The sequence below is a fragment of the Falco peregrinus genome, chromosome 3 (genome assembly GCF_023634155.1).
Source record: "Falco peregrinus isolate bFalPer1 chromosome 3, bFalPer1.pri, whole genome shotgun sequence".
In the NCBI taxonomy this organism is placed as follows: Eukaryota; Metazoa; Chordata; class Aves; order Falconiformes; family Falconidae; genus Falco; species Falco peregrinus.
Genome location: NC_073723.1, coordinates 14,137,289 through 14,155,701, shown reverse-complemented (window position 1 = coordinate 14,155,701; position 18,413 = coordinate 14,137,289). Strand labels below are relative to the sequence as shown.

Below are 18,413 nucleotides of genomic sequence, written 5' to 3'. Positions count from 1 at the left end.
GCCAACTGCTGCATGCAGTCAGATCAACCAACCCCCTTTTTCAACAACTGCTACAAGTCTTCTGAAATTTGCTACTGCAATTAAAGCAGCAACTGCTATCCCCAGGGGAACGACAGAGGCGATTTAAACTCATTTGGCAAAACCAGCTAATAAAGTTGCAACCTACTCTTGAAAGTGGTTAGGTTTATTTTTGCTTGTTTATTTGTTTTTAAAGGAGGAGGTTGGGGGATACACTTCCTCCCCCAACAAACTTTGGTCCTTGTCGCTTGCTGTCTCCCATGCTTAGCTCAGCAGGCAGTTCCTAAACTCCCACTGGGGAATAGGGGCGGAGGCAGCATTTTTCTGCTCCCCAGCCTCACCCATGGGGCTAATTGATATTCCTTAAGCACCGCACCCCTAATTACAATAGACTCAGTGAGTGCAAAAGTGCTTTGGTCTCAAAAGTTTGACTTGTATTTCTCCTTTGAATTTACATGCCGCAGAATACCGATTAAGTCCATGTTTTTAATTACTGCATCAAACCTCTTGATTAGAGTACAAAAAAAACATCGACTCTGAAATTAGAGCACAAAAAGCTCATTCCTCTAGTCCTGCAGCAGCGCAGTTCACCAAGAAGAAAACATTTTGATCCAAAGCAAAGGATTTCATGTCCCAGACAGCGACACACACTCAGCCCCACAGTGAAAGAGCTTGGATATGAGATGAAAGCTCGCCTTATTCGAATAAATCGGGATAGGGCAGACTTAGCAGTGCTAGGGAGGACCTGGGGCAGCTCTCAATGTTGCAGGCTGCAATCAAATAGCTGGCCAGAACTGTATAGCCCTTTTCAGAAGATCACGTGTGATGGGCTTACACAGTGCAATGCCTCCAGGACCATCCCATGCGCCCCACGCTTGCACAGACCGTGGCCCTTGACCGCATCCGCTGTCTGCATAGGACATGGAACAGGAACAGAGCCTGCAGTGTTTCTTGAAGCCCTCTGGAGTGCTTCCATGCAGTCACAGCAAGTGAGGATGGAAAAGAGCAATAAAGGGCAAGGCTGTCCCCCTGCCAGGGAATGCTTGCTCTCAGCAGTCCTTAACCACTTAAGCTCGCCTTTGCCGTCAATATTTGTTGTGTATACGAGCTGCCCATGTGAGTGCAAGGATTTAATGAGCAAGGCATATGAAGAAGTATTCTGTTCCTTCACTTTAAGCACAAAAGCCCAAACTGTAAACCTAATAAAAATAATAACAATAAAAAAAAACAACACCATGGAAACCAGATAATCAGCAACAGCAGGTAAACAGGCTCTGCAAGAGTTTAAGTGCGGCAACGAAGCTCAGTCCAGAAACCCATCAGCCTCTGCTGTCAAAACTGCTGACAGATCTCCATCTGCCCAGGCAGAGACTCTGGATGTCCCCTCCCTCCATCATCCCCACTCTCCCCAGGGCTTTACAGCTCTGTTGTTGAGAGCTTCGATGAGGGAAGCCCATGAATTATAGCCTGCTCTTGCTACAAGCAGCATGGCACCAGGCAGCTTTTGGGGCAGCACAAAACCACGAGAAGATGAGTTTCAATGGGACAGTTTATTATCTAAGCTTTCGCTTCCAGAAGCATGACTGAACCCAGTGAAGCAAAAGAAAGTCACATTCACAAAACAAATTCATGTCAAATCTGCTATTAGTGCCATCAGCGATATAAGGCTGTTCTATCTATAAGCCTGATGCCCACCTCCTTCCATAGAGAAGTCTCGTCATCCCCTCATCTGCCATCTCACACCATCCCTCCAGGCTGCTCAGAAGACAAGTCTTCAGGGCGACCTTCTTCCTTTCGGTTGACGACGCATCCACCTGAAGGGTCTAATTTGGGGTGCTTTGCTGAGAGGCTGTGAAAGCAAGTCGTTGCATGCCTCCCTGAGGGCAGTGAGTGGGCAGACTAACTCCAGAGGGCCTGGCAGAGAGCCCTCCCCTTCGAAGCAGTGTGGGTGATGGCACTGCCCTCCCAATCCAGCCTCCCTCAGGGTTTTGCAACAGAAAGAACCACAGAGAAGCTGTTTGCTGGAGCCAGACAGCTCTTTCAGAAGAGCTTAATTAGTTGGGCTCCTAAATACATGATGCTTAGACGGGAAACAAGGGGTTGCTTTTTTTTTTTCCCCCAGAAAGTTTGCACTCTGCCCATTTCAGAGCCCATTCACAACACGCCTGCTACAAAAACCTGAACAGAGTAATTATAAACAGGAGAAGACTGCCCAGCAGCCACATGAGTTATTTCCCATACACTTACAGAGCCCTGATCTTGATACTTTAAGACAGGGGTCCTCAAACTTTTTACACAGGGGGCCGGTGCGTGGATGAAGTGGCAGGCAGTCATCTGCGGCTGCTTGGTTTCCCCCCCAACCCCTGGCAGGGGGGGGGCAGGGGGGTTCTGTAAATACCGGGGGCCGGATTGAGGACCCTGGGGGGCCGTATCCGGTCCACAGGCTGTAGTTTGAGGACCCCTGCTCTAAGGCAGGTCCTGTTGTCTTAAATCTGCCTTATTTCAGAAAAAAAAAAAAAGGAAATTAAAAAAAAAAGGGAAGCTGACCTCACAGTATATTAGTTTTGAACTTACAGCTGCAGCAGATGGCTTGCAAAGGGGATGAAGAATAGGCTCCGATTATAAAAGGATGAGAGAAAGAGATCTGACATGAGAAGAGGTCCTTCTGCCTAGCCAGACAAGGCAAAACCCCATTTTGCCCAAGCAGCAGCAGTCTGGAGAAGACCTAGATAGCCTCAGAGCCATGGTGTAATCAACACAAAATCTGGGCTTTAAATCCTACATATTTAATATCTCAGGCAAGTAGTCAAGAAATGACACTGTATCATCCATTTTTAATGCTCCATATTCTTCTCCCCGATGTCACCTTCTGCCTAAAAAATTTCCTGAGTAACAATTTATCCTGAGTAGTTTAATATTAAACTAAAATTACAGTAGAGGAGGGATTCTGAGTGTAATGATTCTCCCAGCTAGAAGTACCCATTTCATAAATGAGTTATTTTCTACTGATTGCTTTAGGACTGCTCAAAGAGGCTCTTTTATTCTTTAAAGTCAGAAGCATGCCAGGGTGTCGATACCAGCCTGTCAATCCTACCAGCTACTCTTTAAAACCCACTGCTTTTTTCTCCCCTTCCCATTGAAGGGCATCCTTCCACCCTACCTCACTCCCACTCTGTCCCCATTAGACTGAACAATGACCACCAACCTGCTGTCATTCAAATCGACCTCCTCCTCCTTCTACATTAAAACCTTTTCAACCATTTTAGTAGGACCTGTAGCGACAGGGCAAGGGGTAATGGTTTTGAACTAAAAGAGGGGAGATTCAGACTAGATGCAAGGAAGAAATTTGTTACGCTGAGGGCGGTGAGGCACCGGACCAGGTTGCTCAGGGAGGTGGTTGATGCCCCATCCCTGGACACATTCAAGGCCAGGCTGGACAGGGCTCTGAGCAACCTGACAGTTGAAAATCCATGGGGGGGGTTGGACCCTTGAAGGTCCCTTCCAACCTAAACCATTTGATGATTCTATGATTATCCACACACCGCAATCCCATAAGCTAACTCTGTAAAGAGCAGCAGCTTAGCTCTTCTGAGCTTAAAGTCTGATATCATGGTGAGACCATGGTGATATTCCTGCCTTGCTGTTTTTTCCGCTGTGATCAAGCAAAAAACATCAAACCCCACAGTGGTAGCAGAACCATTACAACTTTTTGGCTTATTTCCTCCTACGGGAAGCATCAGGTGGCATTTTCAATAGCTTAAAATGCAAGGAGGTGTTTGTCTCATTTTATGCAGCACCAATTGCCCACCCTTCACTTTTCTTGGACTGTGTCCCTGCAGCTTCTCCTACACTGCAGAATTCAGGAATGTGCCATTTACTTTGCCAGGTTTTGCCAAGATTTATTTTAATCTGTCTCTGATTAGGCCAAATGATTTATTATCACTTGAAGACCAGTCTTGAACTAATGCTTGAAACCACTATTGTGCTTCAGTTGTCTTCAACTCACCATGCGACTTGGAGAAAGTCGCTCTGAATAATGTCTCCGTTTTCCAAACCGTACAACTGGGAAACCCCTGACCTACTTGGCAGGAGCATGGAGAGCCTGTGCTCTTTTTTTTTTTTTTCCTCTTTTTAATGATTTAAGACAACCCAAATGTGAGGCACTGGAGATGTGGGAATTCCACAAAGTCATTAACAGAGTACCAGAGGGACAGCTTGAAAGCCAGTTATCAGTAATTTTCCTGTAATCCAAAATCCCTCTATCAATTTGCCAAAAGCCTAATCAAACAAACTTTACATGGTGCTTTGACATTTACCAAACAGAGGTTTGTAGACAAGGAGAAGGGTCCTAAATGAAATGGGCTACTGCAACCAGCAGCAAAGGCAGGATGAATATTTACTAGCCAACATGATGCAAATGTAGAGGAAAGAGCCTGCCTTTTCAGAATGAGATCACAGATCCTGAATTTAAAATCATGCCGGGAAATGCATATGGAGCCTCATGCCGCTCCTCTCATCATGGGCTTCCATATCCCAACTAGCTGAAATGTCCAGACACCTTCAAGTGCAATAAATACAGATTCTACCTTTATGGAGCTCCCATGAAAAGTGCACAAGCACAGTAGTCTGCCCCAAGGTAAGAAAAAGATAGACCTGGAGGCTGTCCCTTTTTAGTCCTTCCTAAACCACTGAAGGGAAGCAAGGGGGAAAAAAAGGGTAGGATAGGATAGGGTAGTTTCAGTTGGAAGGGACCTACAATGCTCATCTCATCCAAAGAAATCCCAACAAAAGAGTAGCAGTGAATTTGTGCAAAGTGAAGCCTGTTCCTACCAGAATGATGTAGGACTTCCCGAAGGTCTTCTGCTTTTATCAAAAGCAGAGCTAAGCCTGCTCACTTACTGCATCAAGATTTAGTTTTGCTCCATCTCAGCTGCCACCGAAGGCCGTGGCCGAGGCTTGCAGCATGCTATCTCTACCTCTCCCCCTTGTCCCACACACTGGATGCTTGAGCCTTTGGCCAGTTGTGTGAAAAGGCTTCTCTCCCTTTGAAAAAAGGGCTGTTTGTTCCCACATAGCGATGGCATTCGGCTTCAGGGCTGCACCCTCTCCGCAGGGACCCGGGCAGACAAAGGCTGAGCCAAGGCTCCCAGCTCATCGCCGGTGCCCACGTAATGATGTTACAGACTGACCTTGTTCTGGAGAATGGCAGCAAGTTCATGCACTCGTGACTTGGAAAGTTCACTGCACTGAACATCTGCCTGATGTACACCAACACTTTCAGGGGGGAAAAACCAACAAACAAGTAGGAGGATTTCAGGCATCCAGCTCCAACTCGTGTTCAACCTCCTTCATCCTTCTAGAAAACAGGAAAGCTCTGGGGACAAGGAGTCTCACCACAGGTTTGTCAACACCTACTGCAATGGATTTCATCCTGTACTGGTACCTACTAATTGCTGAAGAGTAATGGGCACATTAAAGTTCATTTGGAGAAAGCTTTACTGTCTGAACTTTGCTCAGAAGAGGTTCTGCATTAGTTTGCCACAGTTTATTCATCTGTAAAATTACAATATCCCCTATGGCATAGAAGACCATGAGAGTCATAAAACCCTCTAGCTGAAGGTCAGAAAAATGGTCCAGAGTCTCTCTGTGCTGAAGACTATCTATGAGCTGAAACAAGGAGCATCACAGCTGAGGGACAAAGCCTTCACTGATGAACAAAGCCAAAGCCAGGCTGTCCGGATTCACCGGCCCTCTCAGAAAGGTCAACCGTCATCTGATTTTTCCTATCCTGCCTCATTCCACTCAAGGCTACATCCTCTGCAGTGAAGCTGGGAAGGAACTCCCACCCTGACAACAACCCCTACCAGCCTGGGGTGGCTTGAACCAACAAGGGCAGGGAGGATTTGGGCAAAGACACGGAGTTGTGAATTGGCCATCAATGAGCTGAGACTCAGGCACCCCTTCCTTCCTGGAAAACGTTTAAAGCAATGTAAAGCAATGTCTCAGAGATTACCAGCTCCTAGCTGTGACAGTCACCTGTCACCTGGACCTTATGTGGTGCCTCTTAACGCCCTTGCACAAACATCCATTCAACAGCCTCTCCACCCTTCTTCATGGGGTCTGGCAGGACATCCAAGACATTGTAGGGAAGCAGATGGCTCCTGCTCTGAAGAACTTACAGCTTGAATAGAGAGGGTCAAGAAAGCGGAGATAAGCTAAGCCAAATAATTAACACATTTGTAGCTGTTGTGTCTTCTGGGATGCTTGCCTTGGTAAATCTACCTGGTAGAGTCCACTCACCTTCACAGGGCCTGGAATGAGTCAGTGTCCACCCAGTGCTCTGGTGAATTGGACAGCTGAAGGATCATAAAATCATAGAATCGTTTGGGTTGGAAGGGACCTTAAAGATTGTCTAGTTCCACACCCCTGCCACGGGCAGGAACACCTTCCACTAGACCAGGTTGCTCAAAGCCCCATCCTCCTATATTATTATGGTAGGAACAGGCTTCACTTTGCACAAATTCACAGCTACTCTTTAGATGGGAATTATTTGGACAAGATGATCATTGTAGGTCCCTTCCAACTGAAAATATCCTATCCTACCTGTTTTTTCCCCTTGCTTCCCTTCAGTGGTTTAAGAAAGACCAAAACCAAAAACCTCCCAGGCTACAACTTTGAACACATCCAGCCTGGGCTTGAACACTTCCAGGGATGGGGCATCTACAGCTGCTCTGCCACTTTGCAGATGGAAGAGGACCAGTGACTGGGCCACTGACCAGCAGTGGAGTTTTGGCAAGTTGGGCACATGCTGCCTTCCAGGTCCCTGACCCACTCCTAGCCCTGCTAGCACTGCTGCTGCCTTACTTACCTTTACATGTCCCTCATCAGCTTACAGCACAGCCACCAGAACAACAGTATGGGCCAGAACCCCAGAACCCCCACAAATAAATACGTTTTTCTTTGAGGGATTTTTTTGGTTTTTAATAAAGACATTTTCCAAGCAACATTCTACAATCTTAAATTCAGCTGACAAATTCAAAACTCCCTGACATCTCTGTAATTAGCTGCAGACAGCTGACTTACAGTTCGACAAACACTGCTATATTTGCTCTGAACGGCTGCGTTCTGCATTGCTATTCAGTGTTACTCATTTTGAAGTACCATCTTTCACCCTGGAACCTAAAGCCATGCAGACACCAAAAAGATGCACTGTGCAAGATGGGGTCAGCACTTTGCAATTTCCTGGTCTTTTATTTCAGCTCTCCAACACACACAAGTGAGAGACAACAGGATCCAAATCTTACCCTAACCATTTACCATTCTCAAGCCAAGGACTGCATTGCATGCTTAGTTTACTGGAGAAAACTATCTTCTCAGTAGGAATTTGATTACAAGTAGGCAAATTCTCCAGGGAGAAGAGCAGACTCCTGTTTAAGCACCTCTGTTTATCCCCATGCACAATGCCTCCCCGCTCAGCAGGCAGCGATGCACTGATCACCCTCTCCCTTCTCATTCACAATTAAGAGGTATTGCATCACAGATACAACCTATTTGCATGCCAAAGCTATATCTCACTATTATAGCTGTATGCAATTAGTAACTGGCCCTGATCTCTTTTTTTACAGATAACCAGGATGGGATTACTTCTTCACCCTCCTCCATGTCAATATCACAGTGTCAGCAAAGGGAGGGATGTGGTGGGCTCATAGAATCATAGAATGGTTTGGGTTAGAAGGGACCTTTGAAAGTCATCTAGTCCAACCCTCTGCCGTGGGCAGGGACACCTCTTGCTAGACCAGGTTGCTCCCAGCCTTGTCCAGCCTGGCCTTGAGCACTTCCAGTGATAAGACATCTACCACCATTCTGTGCAACGTGGTCCAGTGCCTCACCCTAACAAATGTCTTCCTGATGTCCCCTCTAAGTCTCCCCTCTTTCAGCTTAAAACCATCAGCTCTTGTCCTGTTGCCCCAGGCCCTGCTAAAAAGCCCGTCCCCACCTTCCTACAGCCCCTGTAGGCACTGAGTGGCTGCAGCCAGGTCTCCCCGCAGCCTCCTCTGCTCCGGGCTGAGCCCCCCCAGCTCTCCCAGCCTTTCTCCGCAGCAGAGGGCTTCCAGCCCTCGGACCAGCTCCGTGTCCCTCCCCTGGCCCCGCTCCAGCAGGTCCCTGCCTGGCTTGTGCTGGGGACCCCCGAGCTGGGCGCAGTGCTGCGGGGGGTCTCCCCAGAGCGGAGCAGAGGGGCAGAATCCCCTCCCTCGCCCTGCCAGCCATGCTGCTTTGGATGCGAATGCTCTGCCCTACCACCTGGATGACAGCAGATAGACAGAAGCTAGACCTCTGTCCACCCAGGATATATCACTAGCGAATCGAACGCTGGTCATTTCAGTGCTTGGTATAACATGCAGAAGTGACATGAGACCAAGAACAGCAATAAATCAAAAGTCTAGTGTTTTATTTCTATCAATACTTACTAAGTGTTCAGGGTAATGATGCCGACCTACTTAACTGTGGACTAAAATATTTAAGCACAGCTGAGTCTGCACCTGAATCCTCATGACCTTTGTCCCATCTATCCATTCATTTAGGTCACTTAAAAGTATTTAATACCTCTGCTTGATTACCAGAGAAGATACTTGCTGCATAACCTATGCTTTCAAATCCAATGCACGGACCATGGATTTGGGTCAGATATGCCAAACTTCCCTCAGCTCTCCAGGTACAGCCATTACCCACCTGGCCAGCAGCCATGCGCTTAACTTGCATTTTCTTCCCATAGGCTCCTACTAGAAAAGTCCACCAGAAATCATAGATTAACAGGAAAAAAAGAAAACAACAAAAACCAGACAAACTATTTGATATGAGAGGCACTGGGTATCATTGTTGAGATTCCCCCCACTTGCCAAATTTCAGCTACAAAAGAAGGGACTTGCTGGTGGCACAGGTTTTCCCAGTCCAACTATGCCACTCAGACTTGGTAGATCAAGGAAAAGGTCATAACTGCTTCTAAAACCTTTATAAAAAAAATTTAATGAAAGCAATTAACATTCTCAGGAATATTCAAAGATCCACTCCATTTTTTGAGATAATTTTTTTTTCCGCCTGAAATATTCTACAGACCATGAGTTCTACTAACAACTTCAGCGCCCGTAAATCAACACACATTAAAGAGATTTTGTTTCTAAACCAGTTTATGTCCTTGGTGTAGCATGTTCGAACCCAACCATTAAAAAAAGTAAGAGCTGTTCTGAACAGCTTCTTTCCTTTTACATAATATTTACAGTGCAGGACTGGAAGTGGGAGAGGTCAGAAAGCACTCGGCCACCCAAACGGAGAAGATTTTGTTCATGCCATTTACATGATGTACTTTAGATTTTGGTGGTTGTAGACTATCTTTCCCTGCAGATATTCTGAGAAAAAAAATGTATTCACAGATGGCACAGCCCTTGAGGAAAACAATCTTTTATTAACACCCATAACAGCATCAGTGAGTGTATCTTAAGTTTTATGATGCAAAAATGCATCATACTCTAATACCACAGGCGTTAGGCTCTCCATGGCAGAATTTACCAGTTCCATAATTTTATTGCCAATTTAGCGACAGGAATTAAATGCATACTGCATGCTAAGCACAGAAAGACAAAGAGTTGAAAGAAATCAGGAACCCAAAGAATAGCCAAGTACTAGGTCTGGGGAACCCCAAGCTTTTTCTGCTTGACCTTCCTGCAGCAGAGCAAGCCCTGCTCAGCTCAGTGTTATCAAACTATAATTATATATATATATATATATAGGCATGTTCTCCATACAGTGGTGCAAATACATGTGGTGCTTTTTTTTCTGGATTTGCTGTTTCTAGAGCCTAAGGAAGCCCCAGCTTCATTGGATGATACAAAGAGGGAGGAAACAGCACCAGCCACGCTCCTGGCACACAGCCTACACAATTTGGCTTCCTAGTGGTACATAACAGCATCTATTGTAGAATAGCTACACTGACATTCAGTTTAATATTGAGGTGAGATGGTCCCCTCTGGATCAACAAAGCCAGCAAGCATCTCAGACACCAGGCTAGCCAAGCAAGCAGGAGATTTCCTAAAGAAGGACCATTCCTGGCAAAACTAGGTGCTTTGGGTTGACCTCAGCGTTCAAAGAAAACAACTGGAAACCAAGACACTGACCTGCTAAAAGCAGGAAAATCTCCTTAGTGGCACTTCTGAACACACACCTCCAGTTGCGAGAGCCAGCTGCAAATTTCAACAAGTCCTGATGCTATCGGGGATTCAAATATCTACAGAGGGTTTGTGTTATCCTAATTTCTTTCTCTGACTTTGGTCAGGCAGGGCAATTACAGGTACCTTACAAACACCTGATCCTTAAATGAACTCGACTCCAGTTTTAGTTTCCTGCAGCGTCTGGCGGGTGCCTCTCAAAGAACACTCCCTGCTATGGCAATCAGTGGAGTAGCCGGTTGTATCACATTGTGCCAGCAATGCAGGGATGTAGACAAGCACTCAGTAAAAAAAATAATAAAAAAAAAAATTGATGCCATCAAGCTATCAACTGCTCAACACTATCTGAAGCCAGGAATATAAAATGGAAGCATCGGTGCACGATCTCACCCCTTGTGCAGGCAGGTGATTATCAAACCCAAAGCTGCCAGACAGGAACCAGTTCCTGGTTCCAGTCTTAATGAAGAGGCAGGGAGGGCTAAAGCAACCCCATGCCATTTTCTAGTGGCTCAGCAGGTCATTACTAGTCCAAGTACATAAGTGTGGCAGTTTCAGCCCTGCAGTAAGCCACAGACTTGTTTTGATGTGATAAATCCCTTGAAAAAAAGAAAAATACAGCTTTGGCTGGGAACTAATTTTTGATAAGAATCAGCGTGGGAACTGGAAGCTCCAGTAACAACTAGTCGAAGTCTATTTATACAAGACATCCATGCCAGAGTTCTATAGGAGAACTGACATTTGAAAGCATGCACTGAGAAAATCTTCACTCGTACACTCATTTCAGTAAATGAAGATTTGGGTAATACAGTTTCAGTGTTTCATGAATCTCTGTCTAGATACTCTTATCTCATACTTTTTGTCATGCCATGTTTTTATCACTTAACTATGGCTTTCAGATTACAGCGATCTCTGTGATGGTGAGGCTAGCATCCAATTATTTGGCAACAGGATGAGTTTTGCAGCCAAGTCCCGGTCTCACACTGTGTGTCCCTTCAAGACTTTACCATGGGCTTGGGTGAACTCCAGGCACTCACTACTTCATTTCCACATCTGTAAAGCAACAACATCCTCCCTCCAATCACCCTTTAGACATGGGCTCAGGCTGGAAACACAGCTGATGAGGCCTTTCAAATTAAAACCAAAGGCAGAATATGAATTAGCAGGAGCTGAAAGTCAGAAGCCTCGTAGCAGGCTGGATTTGCTGTTTAGGAGACAGAAAACCAGCAAGGTAGAGCATAAATATCATTGACTCAGTTGGTTAGGTGCAGATTTGTAGGTTGACTGTTAAGAAGGAAAAGCAGGTTTGAATTTCTACACAAAATAGTCGGGAGCTTGCTTCCAAAACTTGATTTTGCTGTGACCATTGAAATGGAGCGAGAAATCCTCAACACCTCTCCAGCCAGCACATGCAGGACTATAGCCTTTAAGCTTGTGCCTATGTTCTCAACTCTAATCATGGTTTTATCCTCCTGCATCTTTAACATCACAGGGACCACCTCCATTCCCAGCACTTGCCATCTCTAGCCACACATCTGCCCCACGCAGGGTGCCCTCGCTGCTGTCCTATGCACTACCACAGAGCTTTCTGAAATGAGAAAAGCCACTCAAACTCCATCCAGTTGGACCAGTCACAAAAATTGCTTCAAGAAGAGTCTTTGGCTTTAGAGAACTGCCTTCTGCTTTGATTAGGCTTCCTCTGCCCACACTAATCCCCTTCTCCCATCATTTCTTCTTCTTTCTGGTAGATTCACCAAGCCAAGCATCCCAGAGAACACAGTAACTACAACTGTGTTGTTAATTTTGCTTGGTTTATCTCTGCTTTTTTGACCCTCTCTATTCAAGCCATAGCTTCTTCAGAGCAGGAGCCATCTACTGCCCTACAGAGTCTTAGATGGGCTACACCGAGCTCCACATCCAGACACATACAACACCGACACAGTTAACAGCAACTACCTGCCACTGCAGCTCTTTGAATGTTATGAATAATAATTCAGATAATTCCTGAGGCAGACAATAATATTCCAGTTCTACCACCTGCAGCTCCACAGTGTATTTCATCAGTAACTCAAAATATCACCTGCCTTTGAGCCAATTACTTTATTGTCAGTGTTAACTTCATGTCCCTGCTTAGAGCTGAGCATGCTTCAGGAGAATACTCAAACGGGCTCTTCAGTGCTAATTTTTTCCCTTTTAGAAGCAGATCATCTCAAATTAAGATACTGGATCAGATGAAACAAAGTCATCCACTAAAGAGTTGAGAGAGCTGGGCTTGTTCAGCCTGGAGAAGAGAAGGCTCCAGGGAAACCTTGCTGCAGCTTTTCAATACTTAAGGGGGGCTTACAAGAAAGATGGGGACAGATGTTTTTAGTAGGGTCTGTATTGATAGGACAAGGGAGAATGGTTTTAAATTAAAAGAGGGTAGAATCAGACTAGATAGAAGGAAGAAATTTGCTACGCTGAGTGTGGTAAAGCACTGGACCAAGTTGCCCAGAGAGGTGGTCAATGGCCCATCCTTGGAAACATTCGAGGCCAGGTTGGACAGGGCTCAGAGCAACCTGGTGTGGTGGAAGGTGTTCCTGCTCATGGCAGCGGGCTCAGGCTAGATGGCCTTCGAACGTCCCTTCCAACCCAAACCCCATGAGTCCATATGTGACCCTCGGTACCTGGAATCTTTTGGGAATCCCTGGAATTCAGCACTAGCTTTCAAGTGTAATTACTAAGTGCACCATAGCTGGTCTGGAGATAGATCTCTACCATTCAGATTTCTGAAAGCCAGCACGGGACAAGGTTTCCAGCAGTTAACTCACAAGACCAAGAAGGCTGAAGGCAGCAGTGGGACACAGGTGTGAGCAGGCTGCAGAAAGCAGAGATTCCCCAACAGACCATGCTTTCCAGAAGTGCCAACATACCCAAGAAAACATTAAACAGCCCTATACTTTGGGAACAAATGCTCCCTTAGAACCACTTTTCTACTTAGAAGATGACAGCAGCCCAGGTTAGAGATGTTAGCTACAGAGGGCTTTCAGTTTGGATGCCACGGCTGAGCTTTCATACCATCCATAAGGGTGTGACACTACTGAAAGGATGTGTTGCTGGATCAATCATCTATATGAAGAAACTTATTAACTTCAAAGGTGATAAGTAACCACCACAACCACTGTTTCTGAATATATTTTGATTCTTTTCTACTGAAAAGTGAACAGAAAAACTACCTTCTATGACGCAAGCATAGTGGGTCCACACAAAAATTGACGGATCTCCATCTGAATTTTAGGTATTTTTGACAAAAGCTCTACACCATCATAAGTCAATTTCAGCTACTAATGATTCATCTGGTTATCCGGTAGCTATGTCTTTGATGTTCTGTTATTCCCTATAAGCCTCACCACTCTTCTTCTGAGAAGCCATAACTTTTTGATCAACAAATATACCAGCAGCGAGATCACATGCTTCTGGGCACAGAAGCACCCTCAGGTCTAAAATAAAGAGTTGAATCTTTAAAGCCAAAAATACATTGAAAGTCCTAAATAATTTCAGCCATCTCCAGTATCAGGTAGGTGCTGGAAAAAAATAATAAAGTGCTTCAGATTCCTACTCTATATTTAGGGTTTTAAAATTCAAGATCCTGTTTTAGGCATATTTTGATTTGATCCCATCCTGAGCCATGCACACCACCTGAAATACTGTGCACACACACATCTGGGTCTAAACCAAGCTGTATATACACATTATTCTTCTCAGCCCCTCAAACCGCCATCCCAAGCACCAAGATCCAGGGTCCCCAACATGTTTTATTAGCTGTATTCGTAGTTCTCCTAAGCGAGGCTGTATCAAGCAGCTACGTTGTACAAATTGCTGTTTATTTCTCTGTTGAGTTATGAATTCATAAACGCTTTTTCCACCCTACCCCAATGCTGTGAATGGCAAGGGAACGCCAAGGAATTAACAGGAAATAGGGTTTGGATCCAATAATAAACCTCAAATAATCAAATTAATTACGCACCAACATTTATTGTGAACTTAAAATTACCCTACACATTCCTAAGCAATTGCTATCTCAATGCTGCAGCATCTTAAACCTTGCAAGAGGAAAATAAGCTCTCTGCAGCACTATGCTTTTCATCCTGCTGCCTCTCCCTCACCTCCCTTTGCAGGTGTTTACCATTTTATTTATGACAATCCATTCTCTGTATGTGCCCAGCACTGAGCAAGGACCTCCAGCCTCTCAGTATAGCCAATTAGATGGTATCCAGGTCTTAAAAAAAGTTCCATGACTCTGAAAACAGTACAGGATTGATTTTTTTTTTTTTAAATGAGGGTGGGTTTGGTTTTTTTTCATTTGTTTGGGGAGGTTTTATTTTTAAATATAGAATAATTAGGTAGGATAAAATGATTAAGCAAGTGAAAATTCTCTTAAAGTTGTAATGAAAAAATGGAAGAAACTAATGGACTACAGAAACTCCTATATTCTTGTGTTCAACAGCTGAACACAGCATAAATAGTTTTCTTATTTTAAAGCTAAATTAATTTTTAAGGGTAGCTTTTTTTACAGTTATTTCTTTTCATCTGGACAGCTTCCAGTTTTATTGAATACTAGCTGTTGAGATGAGAGACCACTTCACCTCACAATTCACCCTAAGAAGTTACACAGTAGCTCTCTGAGAGCATGATAAAACTGTATTTCCAATTTAAAGGCACAACCAATTTTACAAGGTGAATAGTGCACTCACATTTCCACTCCCACAGATACTCAGCAGCTGCATCCCCTATAAAGGAGGACAGCAGCATCCTGTAAAGGAAGGCTGGAAGAAAACCAGGCTGAAGCATGCCACGTTGCATAGGTGCTCAACATAGGCTGCCACGGTCCTCTGACTACAGAGGAGGAGTCACCAGAGGAAAAGCTGCCATCAGATGTGCAGTCAGGAAGAGGAGACCACAAGACCACCTTAAGCAGCAAATTACAAATTTATGAAATGCTTGGGAAGGGGAAAGAAAGAAAAAAAATCTTATTTCCTAGTAACTTTAGCATGAGAATGGACCCTCTGAGCAGGCTACCATAGAGAAGCAGCAACCAAAGCCCTCATACGTACATACCATCTGATACACTAAGTATCTTTTCAAGCCAAGCGATCCAAGCATCTTCCTGACTTGCAGATCCTGAGGGTCACCCCCAGCTTGGTGTACTCTGGAAACTGTTAACTCAAGTATCCACGTGGCCTCTCAAATGTGTTCATGTTCTTCACAGAAGTAGAAACAAGAAATAAAAATAAGAAATGCAAGACAGCAATTTGAGCAGCAACTTGGGTGCTGAACAGAACCGGCACATCCAAAATATGGGTTTCGCTAGTCTATTGGTAAAGATGGGATACACTCTCATGGGCCAGAACAGCTCCATACTTTTCCAATGGCGGCATCAGGAGATGCTGTTTAAACACAACTTGATCACTGTCTCCATCCCCTTTGTAGTACCCTCAGTCACTTCAAGGTCAGAGCAGCCATTCCTGCCTGTTCCCAGTATCTCTAAATCAAAAAAATCCATTCCAAACCTCCTAATATGGTCTGTCTCCACAACCTGCTGTGGATAGTGATAGTGATAAATATCTAGAAGTTTGCTACCCACTAGGAGAAGTCCTCTCACCCATGCCAAATGCATCCTCTCCTAACTCATGTGAGGCTCCTCTGGTTCCAGTGCTGTGGAGCTTCTGCATTCATCTTACCACCACCCTCCTGAGCCCACAAACATCCTATTCCCCCCACCATCACCCAACTTCTCTGTAAGTGGAGGAGCCCCAGACTTTTCACAGCCTCTTAAGACAGCTGCTTTTCCCCTTTCGGTCATTCTCATTACCTTCTTCTGTGCAGAAGGATCTGTGGTAACACGCCAGGGAAAGTGCAATTAAGCCCTTATCTGGGCTTAAAGTAGAGTCCTGCACCCTAGAAGAGTGTTTTCATAGAATGACAGAACAGTTGAGGTTAGCAGACACCTCTGGAGATCACCTAGTCCAACCCTCCTGCTTGAAGCAGGGCCAGCCAGGGGAGATTGCTCAGGATTGTGTCCAGCTGAGTTTTGAACATCTCTTAAGGATAGACTCCATAGCCTCTCTGAATTATTCATGAACACCTCCCACCAGCTTCTCCACTGATGAATAACGTCGATAGGGATTATATGACTTCACATCTGACACCTTAAGCTTCAAAGCACCCATAACAGCTTCACAGCGAGACCTTCGAGACAAGTTTTAAGGTTTGTGGGAAGGAGCAAATTGTATCAAGTGGCACCTCTGCAACACGTGTAGAACAACAAAAGCTAGAACAAACTTATGAAATTAATTTAGCTCTGAAAATCTGAGACTAGACAGTACAAAAACATTTGATACAAATATTAGCTTTTAAAGGTTTCAGAAATCTAACCCATGTAACGTTTTCTCCTCAAGTCTTACAAAGATAACTGAAGTTAGAACTAGCTTTCCCTTCTTCTAGTCTCCACCTTGCACTTCTGACAGATTGAGGATATTGATTCTGTCTTCCATGGAGGTTCTACCGTCCAGAGACAGCCTCTACCTGTCTCCTTTTATTCTGTTCTGGCACATTCACCCCACCAATGAGCCTCCTAACCCAGGCAGCAGCTACATCAGCCACCACGAGCCTCCCTCCTCACAGAGCTATGCTGGGTTTTGATAGGAACTTGGGCGCAAGAAATGAAAGGGCTATTGTCAAGGTCCCTGAAAACATCTGGCTAAGCACCCACTCCTTCAATGGCCCTCTTGTTTAATCCGCCACATCATGCTCTGCAGTCCAGGCTGCATGACAAACCATTCCAAGGGGGTGAGGCAATATCTTGAAGGTTCACAAGTTTCTGCTTCTGTGCCCTTCAGTCCTGCTGCCTTCTTGCCTCTTATCCAAGGCAGGCTTCTAAGCTTTCATTTTGTGAACCAAGACTCGAGATATATTTTGAGACTCTCACTCAAGTGAGATCACAGCTAACATTTGTGCTGCAAATTTTAACCTTTCCACTGTGCCTCCCAGAGAGCCTGAAAAGGCTCTCAAGTAATGCAGCTTCCTCAGCCGAAGTTTCCTATTTATTTTTGATCTCCACTTAACCTTTTGATTATAACAACTGTAATGTTGAGAGGACAAGGAATCAAATATTCAGGAGTGCCTTTTGTCTCTTCCCTCCTGTCACTGATGACTGTTAATCATCACCAAGCCAGTAAACATTTAAAGAAGTCGGCATGGTTTTGTCTGTCCGTCAGCTGGGAAATACCAGTTATGTAAAAGACGAGCTGTACCTTGGGCACACTGGGGCTAGAGTTACTGCTGTTGCTTGGCACCGTGTCTTTATTTTGAGATAAACTAATTCAGACCTTTGTTTAATGCACATAGGGGAATTAAGGTAGTACTCTGCTCTCTGATTTCACCCAACTCCACTGGCAGCAAGAACGTGTCTCTCGTCGGCTGAGGCCTCCAAATTCCTTCTGCTGTGCTCTTGTGTTTTGCTTCTTGGAGTTCTCAGCTGAGTCTCAGCACCTGTTTAACCGGTGCCAGCATCTGCTGCGACACCAGTTAAAACAAAGCAATTCAAAGAAACATTGTGCAGCCTTGGCACCAAATCCAACTACTTTGTGTCTAAAGCTCATACTTGAATCAAAACCATGCTCTCCCGCCAAGACCACCACATCCTTTGGTCTTGCACCAGCCTTTTCATCTCTTTAGACCATACGTGAAGGCTGGAAGGTTAAACCTGCCAAATGCCAACCACTGAACAAAGAGGAGATGCTACATGAATTTTCAAGCTGAATTTGATGATACTGCACACAGACCTGAAGTACATCATACCTAAGCCTGTGCCAGCTTAGGTCACCAGCAACACAGCCGACGGATATAGCAGACAGAGCTCTGCAGCAGGGAATATTTATCACCTGGCTGTTCCTAACAGTAAATTTCAGTGGTACGACCCAGAATCTAGGATACACGGATCATTAGGTTAGGAAAACTATTAAATTCCTTTTAACTACTACTATATCTAAGTGCCACAGAATGTGTAAGCACGCAGTAAACACCTAAGAGTGGGGTTGTCATAAACCCAAGCTCAGTCTGCGTTGTGTGTGCTTGGGGTGTGGATCTGGGAAAGAAGGGTTTAGTGATGCTGGCGCTGAGAGCTCGTCACAGTTTGAG

At 45.0% G+C, this 18,413-nt stretch overlaps 1 protein-coding gene across 4 annotated transcripts in view; it reads right to left on the bottom strand.

The window, feature by feature from the left end:
- Nucleotides 1-18,413, bottom strand: part of ARHGAP39 (Rho GTPase activating protein 39) — a 148,597-nt gene that overhangs the window by 97,169 nt on the left and 33,015 nt on the right. For 3 of the 4 annotated variants that reach the window (XM_027778317.2, XM_027778319.2, XM_027778318.2), the window contains exon 1: nt 1,714-1,888. The exons of the other annotated variant lie outside the window; for it this stretch is intronic. In XM_027778317.2, coding sequence (XP_027634118.1) covers nt 1,714-1,754 — 41 coding nt within the window. In that variant the 5' untranslated portion in view covers nt 1,755-1,888. Of the gene's footprint in view, nt 1-1,713; nt 1,889-18,413 lie in introns of those variants that run through there. 4 annotated transcript variants of the gene reach the window in all.